The sequence below is a fragment of the Ceratotherium simum genome, chromosome 11 (assembly GCF_057802395.1).
Source record: "Ceratotherium simum simum isolate JZ-2026a chromosome 11, ASM5780239v1, whole genome shotgun sequence".
In the NCBI taxonomy this organism is placed as follows: domain Eukaryota; kingdom Metazoa; phylum Chordata; class Mammalia; order Perissodactyla; family Rhinocerotidae; genus Ceratotherium; species Ceratotherium simum.
The window spans coordinates 43091347-43106872 of NC_141910.1; the positions used below are offsets into that span (position 1 = coordinate 43091347).

The window sequence follows — 15526 nt, forward strand, 5'->3', positions numbered from 1 at the left end:
TAGGACATCATTGTAAACTTACGGATCTTATATATCTGATGAGTTTCAATCCTTTGCAATCATTGTTCTCTCTGATGAGCAAATTGTCCCATCTTACACCAGTGGGAGCTTCTTTAAATTGGCTTCTGGGTGCTTGTGCTATAACGATAGTTTTTAAAAAATAGCTCTAGACCTTTTGAATTGGGGCCTACACAGAGGCAGTGCTGAGGCGAGGATACAGACCACCATATGGCCAATTTTGATGCCAGCAGAATGTCTATCATAGTGGTCTAGGATTGCTGAAAAAGAGTAAAGATCATGGAACTAAATTTCAATTACTTAGGAGAAGCTTCCTTTAGTTTTAAGAAAGGCAGTGAAGTTTTTGTTAGTATAAATCACAAGCTTTTATTTTCTGTTAATAAAGTATAGAGTATTGTTCACGAGATACATAAACCTGTTTTTCATGATGCAGATTGTGCTTTCAGTGCTTACTAAAGATGATGCTGAATTTAATTCACATCTCCGTTGCTTTGCCCCATGCTATGGGAGGTATTAGAGTTCACCTAAGGTCGCTGCAGGAGTTTTATGAGTAGTTAAAATGATTTTTTAAAAATTCTGTTTACCATAAGCATTTGTACTTTATCCCTATATAAGCAGACACTTTCCTGTGTGCAGTGTCCACAACTTGAATGCAATGTCTGTGGCTTACTTATCTTTGTATCTCTTCAATGCCTAGCATGGATCTTTTTATATAAAGGGTGCTCAATAAATATTTACTGAATAACTGGATGAATGAGTGAAGCAATCACTCAATCAGGTAGGTACTTACCTACCTGATTGTGACTTACTATTTCCAGCAGACCCAAACATTATTGTAGCTCAGTGCAGCTGCCACCATTTCTCTGCTTGGAACAACACGTTCTGTACTTTCAGCTTTAAAATATTGAAAACCTCCAGTAGATAATCTATGACCTCTACTAAAAAATGGATAATTTTTCATACAAACTTCCCTCCTCCAACATGGAAATTACTTCTAACTTTGGTTATCTCATTTTCTTATGCTGTGGTAAGCCTTTGTGTATCTGTCCTTTTATTTTATCTATTAGCTAAAATGCATGCAAAGGAAAAAAATCTAAGTCATATATAAGCTGTTACAATACTGCTTCTAAAACGTTTATACTCTCCTTATTGTTAAAGGAACCTTCATGATACTGTCGAAGAATAGAAAAGGCGATCTGACCCAATGGTCTTGCTGCAGATTCACAGCTTTCAACCTATGCAGATCATGACTATCTTATCTCCTGAGTGGTGATCCTAACCAAGACAGGGAAGGTTAAAGTAGAAAGGGATTAAGGCCTTGCTGCTCAAAGTGTGGTTCATAGAGATCACCTGGGAGCTCATTAGAAATGCAGACTCTCAGGCCAGTTCTACATCTACTGATTCAGAGTCTGCATTTTAACAAGATCTTCAGGTGATTCATGTGCACATTAAATTTTGAGAAGCACTGGACTTAAGAAAATACCTACTCATTCTGTTCTTTTTTATCCTATAATATTGCTAAAGTGACCCATTTAGCATCATTATCAACTCATGGATTTTTATATATATTTGATGTATTGACTAGAGAAAAAGAGCTTCATCTCAAAATGACAAAACTACAGTGACCTCCAAGATATGAGTGTGTCAGGCTGCAAGTCTATCTTCACCTTGTGGATATTAATGTTCTGGTTGTCAAGAAGGAGGTCTCGTCCCTCTCTCCTAAGTATCCATTTATAAAGCTCAAAGAGTATCCATTTCTCAGATAATGGAAAACTGTTGTTCAGTAAGGCTATATAAGAAGCAATTTCTGGTGTGGAAGTTTCCAGAGATGATTCTTAAAGTTAAGGGTCAGATTTAAAATTCCATGAATACCTCTTCTTGCTGGCTTGTGAGCCAGTAAAAATGAGATTGTACATCAGCCTCAATAACCCAACTTGAGCAATATTGGCTAAAAGCTGTGTTTGAAACTAAAGTTTATTAAAATTCTTCTGTTACACTGACTTGCAAGTTTCTTGTTCTTTGGTGGAAAACAAGCTGATTGCAAGAGGCTCTGCTGAGTTTGCACTGGGTGTGGCTTTGCAGTGGAAAGTGAATGCTGTGTGTCTAAGCGTCTTCTGCCCTCCATACTCTGTTTCTCACTGTTCCACTGATTGTTTTACTTTTTCTTTCTTCAATATCCTATCCTTCTTTATTAGTAGCTTCTCTTACCTACACCTACACCAATAAATTTTTCTGTTTCTTTGGGACGAATCAGTACTTCACTTGCCTTTGTATTTTTTGGTTGGAAAATAAGTTGCTGTAAATTTCACGTGAATTTGTATTAGATCCAAAAAACATTTTTTTTTTTTTGGTGAGGAAGATCGGCCCTGAGCTAACATCCATTGCCAATCTTCCTCTTTTTGCTGAGGAAGATTAGCCCTGAGCTAACATCTGTGCCCATCTTCCTCTATATTGTATATGGGATGCCACCACAGCACGGCTTGATGACCAGTGCATATGTTCGCGCACGGGATCCAAACCGGCGAACCCAGGCCGCCGAAGTGGAGCGCGCAAACTTAACCACTATGCCACCGGGCCAGCCCCACAAAAAACATATTTAAATAGACCAATAGATGGGTATCAGTGTAAGTCCATTTACTTGGTAATGCCCACATAGTCCAGAAATTTTAGAATTTGATGCACGCTCATTCAAGGGACATAACCTGCTTTTATTAAATCACCTACTATTGTAAGTGAGTAGACTCAGAGTGTTAATCCAAGTTTCATAAATGTGTTGCCTAAAAGGTAGGACAAAACTGTGCTGGTTTATATTACAACAACGTATTTTTAAAAGTTAATACCTAGGGACTTTGGACTTTTAAGAGGTTCTTCTAACTACTGTTCATACAAATTATGAAACAGTTGACAGTAATTGAGACTAAATAGAAACAAGCTTCTGTTACCAGTGCCAGTTTTGTGAGCTAAAATGAATTTAGGGTTCAACATTTTCTCTTCCTAGAGAGCTGTTATAGAAGCAAAGAAAAACTATTTCAGAATCATCAGTTGGACGGAAATACTTAAAGGGACTGACAGCACAGCAGAGAAGTGAGGCAGGAGCTGATTACTGTGGTACCTAATCCGGGGACTGTCAGTGGCCCCCTGTGATCACAGGATTGCTGCGAGGATGAGCTAATTCATGTGCAAGAGCTTTGAAAAGTACAGAGCTCCATGAGGGCTGAGTTGTTGAAGAAGAGCAACATGGTTTTTATCTATTTGCTTGTTTGGAGGGAGGATAAACTGGAAAGCTAAAGTTCTGAAGAAGAGGGCCTGCATTGTTTTCTCCTGGGGCCTCAGCAACATGGAATAGCCATTTCTGGGATAATGAGGAGTGACACTCAGCCCGCCTTCATCCATGCGCCCAGCTTAGCCCTGTCATGTCTGACAGGGAGCATCTGCTTCATTCAGGGTCATTATGATGATACAGCAAACTGTAAGGTGTCTACATGTAAAAGACTACCGGGAGCTTCTCTGAAGTGGGAATGCCTCACGGTGGTGTCCTGCTGTCCCAGGAGGGCCTCCGACAGCATTGTGTGGTCCTCTCTCAGGAAGGCTGCTAATCACTCCAGGTTAGCTCACTGTTGAGGAAATGGAAGCGGTACTCATCCCGTGAGGCTGAATGCTTTGGTATCTCTGAATAAGTAGGTGACCATACATCCCAGCTTACCCAGGGCGGTTGTGGTTTGTGCCTGTTGTCCTCGCATGGTTGTTCATAGAGCTCCCTTTCACACATTCTGATTTGGATGATAAATAATATGGTCACTCTAATTATACGTGAGTTTTGTTTTCTGTCATTCGAATGTTTTTCTAATTTCTCAATTCTACAATACTTATTCAACCTGAATTGTGATTCTTGGGTGGCAGGAGTTCTTATTAGAGGTACACTGTGTGTAGGTCTAATCTCATTCAGGGTTTTACCTCTTACAGTTTAAATAGGGCCCAGTAAAAAGTGGAAGAAATAATTGTATGATACTTTCTTCTCTAAAAAAACAGTTTTCATATCCCATAATTATAATTTCTTCACTAATATAGCAACATTTTGATTTTTTTTCTCTTGGTATGATAAGATTTAAAAGTGAAAAATTGCCAATTTAAGTTCTTTTAGAAAAATGAAGGAAAACCATATTTTTTTTTATCCCACAGGCTATATTTATCATTTAAACTAGTAGTTAATGTTTATTATGCTTTGTCATTTTGATGGCTAAGAGAAATAATCAAACATTATCTTACAGTGTATTCACAGAGATGTAAAACCTGAAAATATTCTAATAACTAAGCAAGGAATAATCAAGATCTGTGACTTTGGGTTTGCACGAATTCTGAGTAAGTAGCAATTTTTCACTAACTTATCCAATTCAGATGATTATGAAATGATATAGTTTAAATTCTTACTTTAGGTATTGAACACATGCTAAACATTATATTGTTATTATTCAAAAAGGAAAATCTCACTTTAACCTTTTAGTCAGTACATTAGTTTGCACTTCAACTCCACACCATCCAACTAGAATTTATTGGATGTCACGTTTATGTGCTTTGCCTTGTCGGAGAGGGAAAAGAATTGTAAAATGCACTTCTGCTCTTCATGCACTTATAATCTGAAGTAAAAGAAACAAAGTCTAATGCAAGATGATTGGCAATAAAGTACTAAAGAGAAGGTGCACGTGGTTCCCTGGAGGGAGATGTTAATGTAGGCTAGAGTGGTTGGAAAAAATTTCACGGAGCTGGTGAGATTAAAAGAGTACACTGAAAATTAAAGAGAGGATTCAGAGACAGTGCTGAGAAAAAGGAAATCATCCCAGACAGGGATGAACCAAAGGGAAAGGGGGATAAGTAATTATTTCTCCCTGAATCTAGAACTGTGCAGCAGGCAAAAACATGTATTAGCAACATACACGTTGCAAGGTGGGTGAATACATAATCAGTATCCTGACAGGACCCAGGCACAGGTGACTTGACAATGCATTTGGAAGTTGGTTTAGACTTCAAGTTACGCTATAGAAATTCTCATTACCCCTTCCTCTGTTTGGATTATATAGATGTTAACTAGCTAAGGGACCTTTGGAAGTTGAATTTACTATCTGAGTGCACAGTGTAACTGTTTACTCAATTAGTGCCTCACTGCATTAACTGTGAGGAGTACTGTGCCCTATGAATTGTTAAAGCTTGCCTGAATGCCTGACCTGCTCCTGAAGGTAGTTCGTACATTGGGAGAATGTGACGCACCTGATCTGATTGACCCATTTGCAGTTCCAGGAGATGCTTACACTGATTATGTCGCTACAAGATGGTACCGAGCTCCTGAACTTCTTGTGGGAGATACTCAGTATGATTCTTCGGTAGACGTATGGGCTACTGGTTGCGTTTTTGCAGAGCTCCTGACAGGCCAGCCACTCTGGCCTGGAAAATCAGATGTGGACCAACTTTATCTGATAATCAGAACACTGGGTATGAATCGCATTTTATGGCTTACAGAGTTGCTCAGTTGTAGTAATAGCATGTCGTTGTAATGAACAAGAGCTTTCTTGCTTCTCCAAAGTGCTGCTTGGGATGGTGGTTCTGGGTTGTAGCCAAAGCCCAACCCTTTTCTTAATCTGTAGAGCCATAACTCCTCTCAGTGAGGAGTTTTCAGATGCCTTCCAAGTCAAGTCAGTTAGCCGTGGAATAAACTGTACATGTACTTTCCGTATTGGGCTAAGATAGGGATAAGGTATAAGTCAGCTGCATGGAGCTTACTGTAAGAGACATCTGATCAAATGCAATTTCTGACCACGTAAAAGAGGGGTTTTCCCCCTTTATTCTAGACCAGGGATCAGCACACTTTTTCTATAAAGGACCAGTCAGTAAATATTTTAGGTTTTGCAGACTATACATTCTCTATTGCAACTCCTCTACTCTGCTCCTTTGTATAGGACTTAAGAATTTACAAATTACTTTCACACACCTCTCTTTCAGTCCTAAGAAAAGCCCATTAAGGACATTATAACATTCTAGACCAGGGATCAGCACACTTTTTCTATAAAGGACCAGTCAGTAAATATTTTAGGTTTTGCAGACTATACATTCTCTATTGCAACTCCTCTACTCTGCTCCTTTGTATAGGACTTAAGAATTTACAAATTATTTTCACACACCTCTCTTTCAGTCCTAAGAAAAGCCCATTAAGGACATTATAACATTTTCATTGTGCCTCTTTTACGCATGAGGAAACTGAGGCTCAAGGACCTTCCATGATTGGCATAAAGCCATACAACCAGTTATGTGCAGAATAAGAATGGGATTCAAGGGGTCTCTTTCATGAACTTTCATCGTGTGTCAGCCTCCTCAGCAGTTGTCTACTTCCACCTGGTTGGAAGGGAATGTAACCAAAAGGTTGGCTGCAGCTTTACACCAGCAGTATGGATGCAAAGAAAATGATACATCTACACAAAGATGAGTATTTTATTAATTCCTTCCCATAGACTCACCATGGCTGTGGGCAAGGGAACTACTGCTGTCTGGTCTTTCCCTGTTTGGTTCCAACACATTCTTCTGGAGAATTCTGCAGCATGAAAAACGTGGGGTAGGATATCACTACAGGCTACACTTTAAGTGTGTGTTGTTTGATTGATTTCCTAAAAGGATTGTGGAAATTTACATTAGGCAAATATTAGACAGACGTGAGTTCGAATCCTGGGTCCATCACTTAATAACCATGTGACCTTAGACAGATTGTTAAAGCTTTGAGTCTCATTCTCCTCACTGGTACAGTGGAGATGAAAAATAACAATTCTTGTGGCATGGTAATGAGCTTAAATGAGATCATGTGTGTAAAGCCCTCAGCACTGTTTTCTTGCCTCCTCTTTTGGTGGAGGCTGAATGGCTGACCAAGCCACATGTGGCAAAGAGAGTTGCATGGGAGAATTGACCTTACCTGAAAAGGCATGTGTTCCCAGTGACCCATTCCTCCCAAGTCTGGAGGGAATGATCAGGCTCAGGATTTCTTTCACATCTGGACCTCAGAAGTTAACCATTTAAACACTGTATTATTTTTACTAAATTTATCATGAGTTACGTGGTTTGTATTTTATAGGAAAACTAATCCCAAGACATCAATCTATCTTTAAAAGTAACCAGTTTTTCCATGGCATCAGTATTCCTGAACCAGAAGACATGGTAAACTGCTCGATTTTAAATGTTTTATTATTTGTATTGCTACTTTCTTTAAAGGGGTAGTTGTTTCTTTTTTAATATTTATGCTTTTGGCTCCTGGTTTCCTTATGACACACTGACACAGATTGAAGAAACTATATAAAAACTACATAAAATGAACCAGGAAAATACTTTAAAAGTTTATTTGTTCTGTCTATTCAAAGATTAATTTAATGTTAAATTTGAGATGAAAGTGTGTTTAGTTCCATACATAATTACCTTGATCTTTTTAGTCAAAACACTCAGATACCTTTCCCTGAAATAATTATTTTCTCATAAACAGTACTTACTGTAGTCTTCTTTATTTTGAAAAAATGCATGCTCTATTTTTTTCAGCTTGTGAAGCAAAGTCAAATCAATAAAAACCGTTTCTTCACAATGTATCTTTTCACGTGGAAGGTCATTCTACAAAGTGATCCTCATTGTATTCAAATCAAAACTCCAAACCATAGTGGTCACCTCCGGGCTCTTGCTGAGGTCTTCGCCTTTCTTTGGGAATGTGTCAATGACCGCTTGAGCCTCTTACTCTCTGTAGATGTCGATTTCCTGTCTGTGTTCCCTAAGTTTGGGCTGTGATCTTTAAAGCTCCATATGATCTAGATTCTGCCTATAGAGTGAAAAGAAGTCAGGAGAGGCATGTGTCCACACTCAGGCTGTGTTTGAGCCAGAGTGGTGCAGGGGTGGGGAAAGTCTGTAAAGCCAGATCATGATTTAGGGCACGTGTGAACAATCGGAGGTTCAAATGGCCCCAACTATCTGTAGACACTCTGTGCATTTTAAATTCATTATTTCATATAATACCTTGATTTATGTACTGGATTTCTTTTTTATTATATTTGTTAAAGCTTTTAAAGGTTAAAAGTTGAATTACAAGGCTAGAGGTTAAATTACAAAAGAATGTTTATATAACATGTTTAATTTAAAGAATAAAATACAACAGATTTTCATGTACCTGCTGCCGAGTTAAAGAAGAATATTACCATAGTCTTTGAAGCTTCCCCCTCCCCATGTACTCCCCTCGATCCTATTCGCTTCCTTCCTTAGTATCCTGAATTTTGTGTTAACCATTCTGTTGCTTTCTGTGGTGCTCTGACACATGTAGTTCAATATATTTCCATTAATGCTCAAAGCATCCCTGTAAGTGGATCAGGCGCATATTACGGTACTGTTGTAGAATTTCAAAAGGGAACATTTGGAACCCACATTTTCAAGCATCAATTGCAAGATATTGTGAAATTAAGAAAATAACTCCAGTTTTTGTCTTTCAAACCTTTACACTATAGTGTAAAATTATGTAAAAATATGATTTAAAAATCTTGAAAAGGAATTATCTATCCTACTAGGAGATCTTTCTCCAAAGTGTCTTATTACTAATATATTCAAAATATACATCACTTTGTTATTATGTGACATTGAAATTATTTGTTTTCTAGGAAACTCTTGAAGAAAAGTTCTCAGATGCTCATCCCGTGGCTTTGAATTTTATGAAGGTACTTAATCAATTATAACCATTATTGACTGCAAATTGTAATGATTGAAGCTGGTAACTTTGGGAGGGGTGGACAGTAGGGCAAATAATGGCAAGGTAGGATGTAGCCATTGAAAATGATAAGGAACTGTAAAATAATTGCAGTTAAAGGAACATCAGTGATGTAAGCAGTAATCATTCTAACATATCCATTAAAATTAGTAGAAGATGAAAGAGAATAATTAGGGCTTGCTGTGATGAACACCATTACTTCTTTTGCATTCAGCAGGAAATTTGACTGTTAAGTCAGTATATTCAGACTATGGAAATTTATGGGGTGAATATATTCCTTAAGTCTGAAGCTCTAGAACTCTACTATCCAATATGGTAGCCACTAGCTGCATGTTACCATTGAGCACTTGAAATATGGCTAATTAGAATTGAGATGTACTAGATTTCTATGAAAATTACTATAATATATAAAATATTTCATTATAATTTAAAAAATATTAATTACATGTTGAACTGATAACGTTTTAGATATATTGGGTTAAATAAATTTTTTAATTATTTTTAAAAAAATTAACAGGGGGGCTGGCCCTGTGGGGTAGTGGTTAAGTTTTGTGCACTCCTCTTCAGCAGCCTGGGTTTGTGGGTTCGGATCCCAGGTGTGGACCTACACCACTCATCAGCCATGCTGTGGCGTGATTCACATACAAAATAAAGGAAGATTGGCACAGATATTAGCTCAGGGCTAATTTTCCTCAAGCAAAAAAAGAGGGAGATTGGCAACAGATGTTAACTCAGGGGGAATCTTCCTCAGGAAAAAAAATTAGTAGGCCCAGCCCCAGTTGCCTAGTGATTATGTTCAGCATGCACCACTTCGGCAGCCCAGGTTCGGTTCCCAGGTGCAGACCTACACCATTCATCTGTCAGTGGCCGTGCTGTGGTGGCGGCTCACGTACAAAAAAAAAAAAGGAAGATTGGCAACTAATGTTAGCTCAGGGCGAATCTTCCTCAGCAAAAAAAAAAAATTAGTAGAAGACCAGGCAAAGTCAGAACCGTGCAGACAGTAGATGTAGTCCCTGCACCAGGCCCAAAAGAGATAGTCAAACAAAGGACAAATTCTAATAAAAAACAGAAGAAACTCACCTATGACCAGTCTTCCATTCATGCTTGACCAACTGAGGCCATGCTAGAAGGTGTGACTCTTCCATTCAGCGTGGATACTGAAAGCCCTTGGGATAGGGATGGAGATACCAGTAAGGGTAACTATCTTTAATAATCAGTTAAGTTCTGTCTACAGCATATGTTTCCAAACTACTCATCAGAATGACCTGGGAGCTTTTTGTATATATATACATCCCAGTATCTAACCTCAGATGTATAGAAGCAGAATCTCTGTGACTAGGATCTTGGAATTTGTATCTTTAAACATCCTCCTAGGTGATTATAATAAGCATTCTAGTTTGAAATTCATCTGATCTAGAAGGTGGAGCCATCTGGATGACCTAGAGTCAACTTTGTACACGAGCCTTTGTGCTAGTGCTGGTCGTTGCCAAGGTGCTCTCCAGGGTGCTGGATCCCTTCAGTCTGGGTCTTCCTGAGACTGGGAGCCTGACACCTCTGAGCTCTCAGACTGCCCTTACCACTGCTCCACTGGACTTCAGCTGCCTTCTCTCTGTCTCACTGCTCTGATCTGCCTTAACCCAGCACTCAGAAGCCCTGCCTGGAAGTCCAGTTCCCTGGCCTTGTTGTGGACAGGTTGTTCTGAACCACATGCAATTTAGCAAAACCTTGGGGAATGGGGGCGTGGGGGGTGGGTAGGTCAAGCACTGCAAGCCCAACCCATTCTCAGGTAGAGGCCAAACCTTCCTATGGTTATTCCTCCAAGTAACCAGAGAAAAAAATTCCTGGAAGGCAACTCCAGGGCGTGAAAACTCCAAGGTATAGGGACAAACTCCCTGTCCTCATCTCCAAAGGTGAAGTGTCCTGTTGGCCTGCTCCAGATTCTGGATGAAGCTAATTTTGTCACTCAACTATTTGATTTAGACCCATAATGTGTGACCTGAGACCAAAGGATTCTCTCAGTGCCTCAAGAATTGTGCTCTTCTGTGGACCACAGCCTATCTCCTAGACTCCCGCCCCATGTTAGACGAAGGAAGGCTTTCCTTCACTAATTGCAATAGAGACATCTCTAACAACAAATAAATAGCAGCTACCATAACAGGTGGTTATCCCATGGGACTTGCCGTAATCTATGCTGGGAACTGCTCAAGTGGGCTCAAGCCAAGGACGGGGGTGGCATGCAGTGTCCCATCTATGGCAGATCTTTTGTGTTCTCTTCATTAGGTTTCAAATGAGACAATGGGCACAGTATTTATTTTTTATTACTCATTTGTTTTCGTAGTCATACCATCCTGTCACTGTATCTGTTTAATCTGGTCATTAAGAAGAAGACTGTAGACTCTTGAAAATTTTATTAAAGGACTTTCTGTGAAATTTGAAGTTTCAAGAAAAGGATCCTGACTTGGACTTTGCAGTTCCAATTTCTCATATGCCATCTTAAAAACCTTTCCCAGGTTAGGAAGATACTTATCAGGGAGCAGCTCTGAGAATTCATCAGCCTCTCAGTGTACAGAAAGTTATTAATCCAGGCAGTCGAGGACTCGGAAGGCTCAATTCCATCCAGTTCATCTCAATGCTCCTAAAACTAATCAAGCAGGACATCATTCCAGCCCAGGCCGCATGGCTCAGTATTAGCAGCCTCTTCTTAGAATCTAAAAATGCTCTTCAAAATAACCCTTAGGTAGTTAGTGATAGACTAGATTTCAATACATCGGAAGCCCATACAAGGAGTTGAATGAATTCAGGATATATTCAGAAGTAAAACTGATAGGACTTAGTCATGATTTAGATCTGGGGAGTGAAGTAGAGGAGGGTGGCAAAGATGAGGTGTCTGTATCAGTTTCCTAGGGCTGTCATAACAAAGTACCTGGGTGGCTGAAAACAACAGAAATTTATTCTCACAATTCTGGAGATTAGAAGTCTGAAATTAAAGTGTTGGCAGGGCCACGTTCTCTCTGAAGCTTTTAGGGGAGGATCCTTCCTGGCCTCTTCTGGCTTCTGGTAGCCCCAGGCATTCTCGGGCTTGTGGCAGCAGAACTCTAGTCTCTGCCTCTGTCTTCACATGGTGTTCTCTCTGTGTGTCTGTCTTTGCATTGTCTTCTCTGTTCTTATAAGGACACCAGTCATGTTGTAGTAGAATCCACCAGTATGACCTTTCTTTATTAATTACATCTGCAAAGAGGCTGTTTCCAAATGTGGTCACGTTACGAGATACCAAGGTTTAAGACTTCAACATGTATTTTGGGGGGACACAGTTCAACCCACAGCAGTTCCCTTGAGAAAAGATAGAGATGTTAAGTAGGCCATTGAATAGGGAGGTCTGGAGTTCAAAGGAGAGGTCTGGACCAGAAATATACATGAGGAAGTCTCTGGTAAACCTGGATAATTGAAGCCATTGAGCATCAGTGAGATTAGCTAGAAACCTAGAACAGATGAGAAGAAAGGGAAACCTGGGATTGAGCCTTGAGGAATTCTATCCAACCATTGTAGAGAAGGCAAACCTGCAAAGGTTGGTTTGAAAAGGAGCAGCCAGGAGGTAGGAGGAAGGAAAATGAGGCAGGAGAGAAGCCAAGTGGAGAGTTTCAAGGAGGACGTGGTCAGTAGTGTCTGACACTATTGAGATGAGATATCAAAATACCTATTGATATTTAAGGATATGGAAGTAGAGGTCATAGGTGTGAATAGCAAGAGCCACTTAAGTGGAATGATGGAGGCAAAAGCCAGAATGAAGTGGTGAAGAAATAGAAATTACCACAGTTTATATTCAAAATAGTCTTTCTGTCCTGGTTATAGTCCTGACAATGTTAGGGTTTGAGAAGATGGATTCCCAGTGGCAGCTGGACTTAATTATGGCATGGATCATTAATTGGGGGGGGGTGATCTGCTTGGAGCAGGTGGTAGCTGTGGAGGGACAGGTGAGTCTATACTGAGCAGCGTTGTTTCTTGAAGAACAGAGCTAATCAGACACCTCTCTGAAAGGCAGGTGAGACTGCTTAGGGGCAGTCAGCATGTGTTCCCAGGGATGGGAGATATCTGAGGTCAGCTGGGGTTAGGGAGGAACAGACACTACAGGGCAAATCTCTGGACACCTGAATGCCTCAAAACAAAGTCTGTGTTGATGAGCTTTACTTCTTTCTTACAGTCATAAGGCAAGAAATTTCAGATCTCCTGTGTCTGGTGTACTAAGGCTGCTCCAATTCTTTATCGTAATCTGTCTTTCTTCGTGGGAAAAGCCCCGTTCTCTGGCCAAAGAGTGTCAGGGCTTCTTGGAGAAAATCTTTGTGTCAAGACTGCACAACTCTGCTGCTCCCCACTCTCACAGGCAGAGCTAGAGGCTTCTAGTAGCCTCTCATATAAAGGGTCATAATGCTACTTTTTCCTTTTTGCCTCTAATTATTCTAATATGAATATATATTCCAATTATCCCCATTTTAAATTCTTTTCACTGCTAAGACTAACACTTCCTCAGCCCTCTTCTTAAGCCAGGGGTTCTCCAACCTGAGCAGCTATCAGAACCACCCAGAGAGCTTGTTGAACAGATTGCTGGGCTCCACCCCCATTGCTTTTGATTCAGCAGGTCTGGGGTTGGACCCAAGAATTTGCATTTCTAACAGGTTCCCAGGTAATGCTGATGTCGCTGGTCCCGAGATCACTTTGAAGAGTCTGACAAACTATTTGCTTTGACAAGTAATGAAGAGATGTCATTGGTGGAAACATCTGATCTACTTGTAGCCTCTTCCAGAGACATTGAATGTTTATTTCTACCCTCAAAAGAGTGAAGTGACAAAAGTAAAGCAATTCTAGTTATTAACCAGTTCCAAGTACTTGATAATATACAAACTTGAAGATTTTCTAAACTCGTATTTGCTCTAACAAGTTAGTATTCAGTTTTTGGGCACAGTAACAAAAGAGGCCACTCTTTAAATATCTTCTTTGCTTTTCTCTTCTTCTGAAGGAGTGTCTGAAGATGAATCCAGATGACAGATTAACCTGTGCCCAACTCCTGGAGAGCCCCTATTTTGATTCTGTTAGAGAGGACCAAATTAAAAGAAAAGCACGTAATGAAGGAAGAAACAGAAGACGTCAGCAGGTACCTCTGTTGAAAAGTTAAAGCACTATAAAAATGATTCTTTTTTTCCTTTCTCTACCTTTCAAAGTGAGACTAGGTGGACACCAAGCCCTCTTCTTTGCACTGGTTTAGCTGTATTTGTTTACCTTAATAAATATTGGTGATTGATATAATAAAACCATTAAACTATGAAAATATCCAGATTGTTGCAGCATCTTATTCTAAATACACTTGAATGAAATTATTGCACGATTTTTTTGCTACACTGATTGGATATCCCACCTGCCAGATCATGTACCCAAAATACAAAAACTTCGTGTAACAAAATCCTGATTACAACAGGGCTGAATTTGACCAGCGTCACAGAGGAATCCCAGTACCCTTCTGTAGCCTCCAGATGCACACAGAAAGGAAATTTGACTCTTCTGTCTTTCACTCATGGCAGCACCTAAGTCTGCCTTTCCTGGGCTTTTCCTCAAGACCAAGGACAAGCTCTGGCCAGATACTAAGAGATGAAACTCAGACAACTGGGAACCATATCCTGTCCTAAAATGTGCCGATATTGCAGAATAATATGATGACTATGACAAACACTGATTCTGCAGTTTATTAGCTGACCACCCTTTACTTGATTTGAGAAAACTTCGAAGTTAAAACATAAATTCCATGGAAGTAGGTTTGTTTTGGTTTGGGGTTTTTTTCTCATTTTGTATCCCCTGCACCTAAAACAGTGTCTGATGCATAGAAGATACTTAATAAATATTATCCAAATAAATAAATAGATGAGTATTGCTTATTAATAAACCAAGGTGGTAATTTTCCATTTATCAGACTGACAATCGTCCCATTGTGTGTTTGCTTAGTCTTCCACCTTTGATCCACTTTTTGGTCATTTATCTTCTCCTTAGCATGTCCACCATAAAGGAAAAAAGCAGTCTTTTTTTTCAACCTTTTGATAGTTAAAATAGATGTTTGTTGAGAGAGAAACATCAAACTAATCAATAAGATGAAATGTTAAGATGATTTCTGTGTATCCAAAATCTGTGGGTATTTAAGTTTTTATTACATAGGCCATTTTACCTTGACCTGTTAAAGTTATGTGTTTGCAAGTCAAACCCAATACAGTTTACTTAAATAACCAAAAGATTAGGGTTTGTTCAAATAAGTCTGAGGCTGCAGTTTGAAATACAGTGTGAATTACGAGTAAAAACCCTGTCCCCTCAAAAACATCTCCCCAGCTTCCCCACCTTTGACTGGGAGGGTGAACAGCGGCCCTGCTCCATCCTGCCTCTTGGTCCCCGATTTACTTTCTACCACACCCACCTCAAGGTGGGTGGGGATGCTGCTCTCCCATTAAGTCTCCAGTTCACAGCTGTCTTCTCTTTCCTTAATACTTTGTAGCCCAAATGATACAGATCAGGGATTTTACAGAAGGCCTTTTTTCACAAAGAGCAGCATGCACCTAGATAATCTCACTTACAAAGATTATGTCATGTTCTCTGTCCTTAGTCAACTGCATCCTGTTTACCTCTGTGTGGTAGCCCCACCGGGGCATCCACCATGAGACCACGGCTAAACACCTCCCTCCACCAAGTGAAGTCCCCAGAGAGCAAGGC

At 39.8% G+C, this 15526-nt stretch overlaps 1 protein-coding gene across 1 annotated transcript in view; it reads left to right on the forward strand.

Annotated features, from left to right (window-relative positions):
• CDKL4 (cyclin dependent kinase like 4) overlaps nt 1-15526 on the forward strand; it is a 33657-nt gene that overhangs the window by 16087 nt on the left and 2044 nt on the right. Inside the window, exons 4-8 of the mRNA XM_004436725.3 lie at nt 4287-4377; nt 5305-5502; nt 7127-7209; nt 8679-8735; nt 13797-13931. Of these exons, the coding sequence (XP_004436782.2) occupies nt 4287-4377; nt 5305-5502; nt 7127-7209; nt 8679-8735; nt 13797-13931 (564 nt within the window). The remainder of the gene's footprint in view (nt 1-4286; nt 4378-5304; nt 5503-7126; nt 7210-8678; nt 8736-13796; nt 13932-15526) is intronic.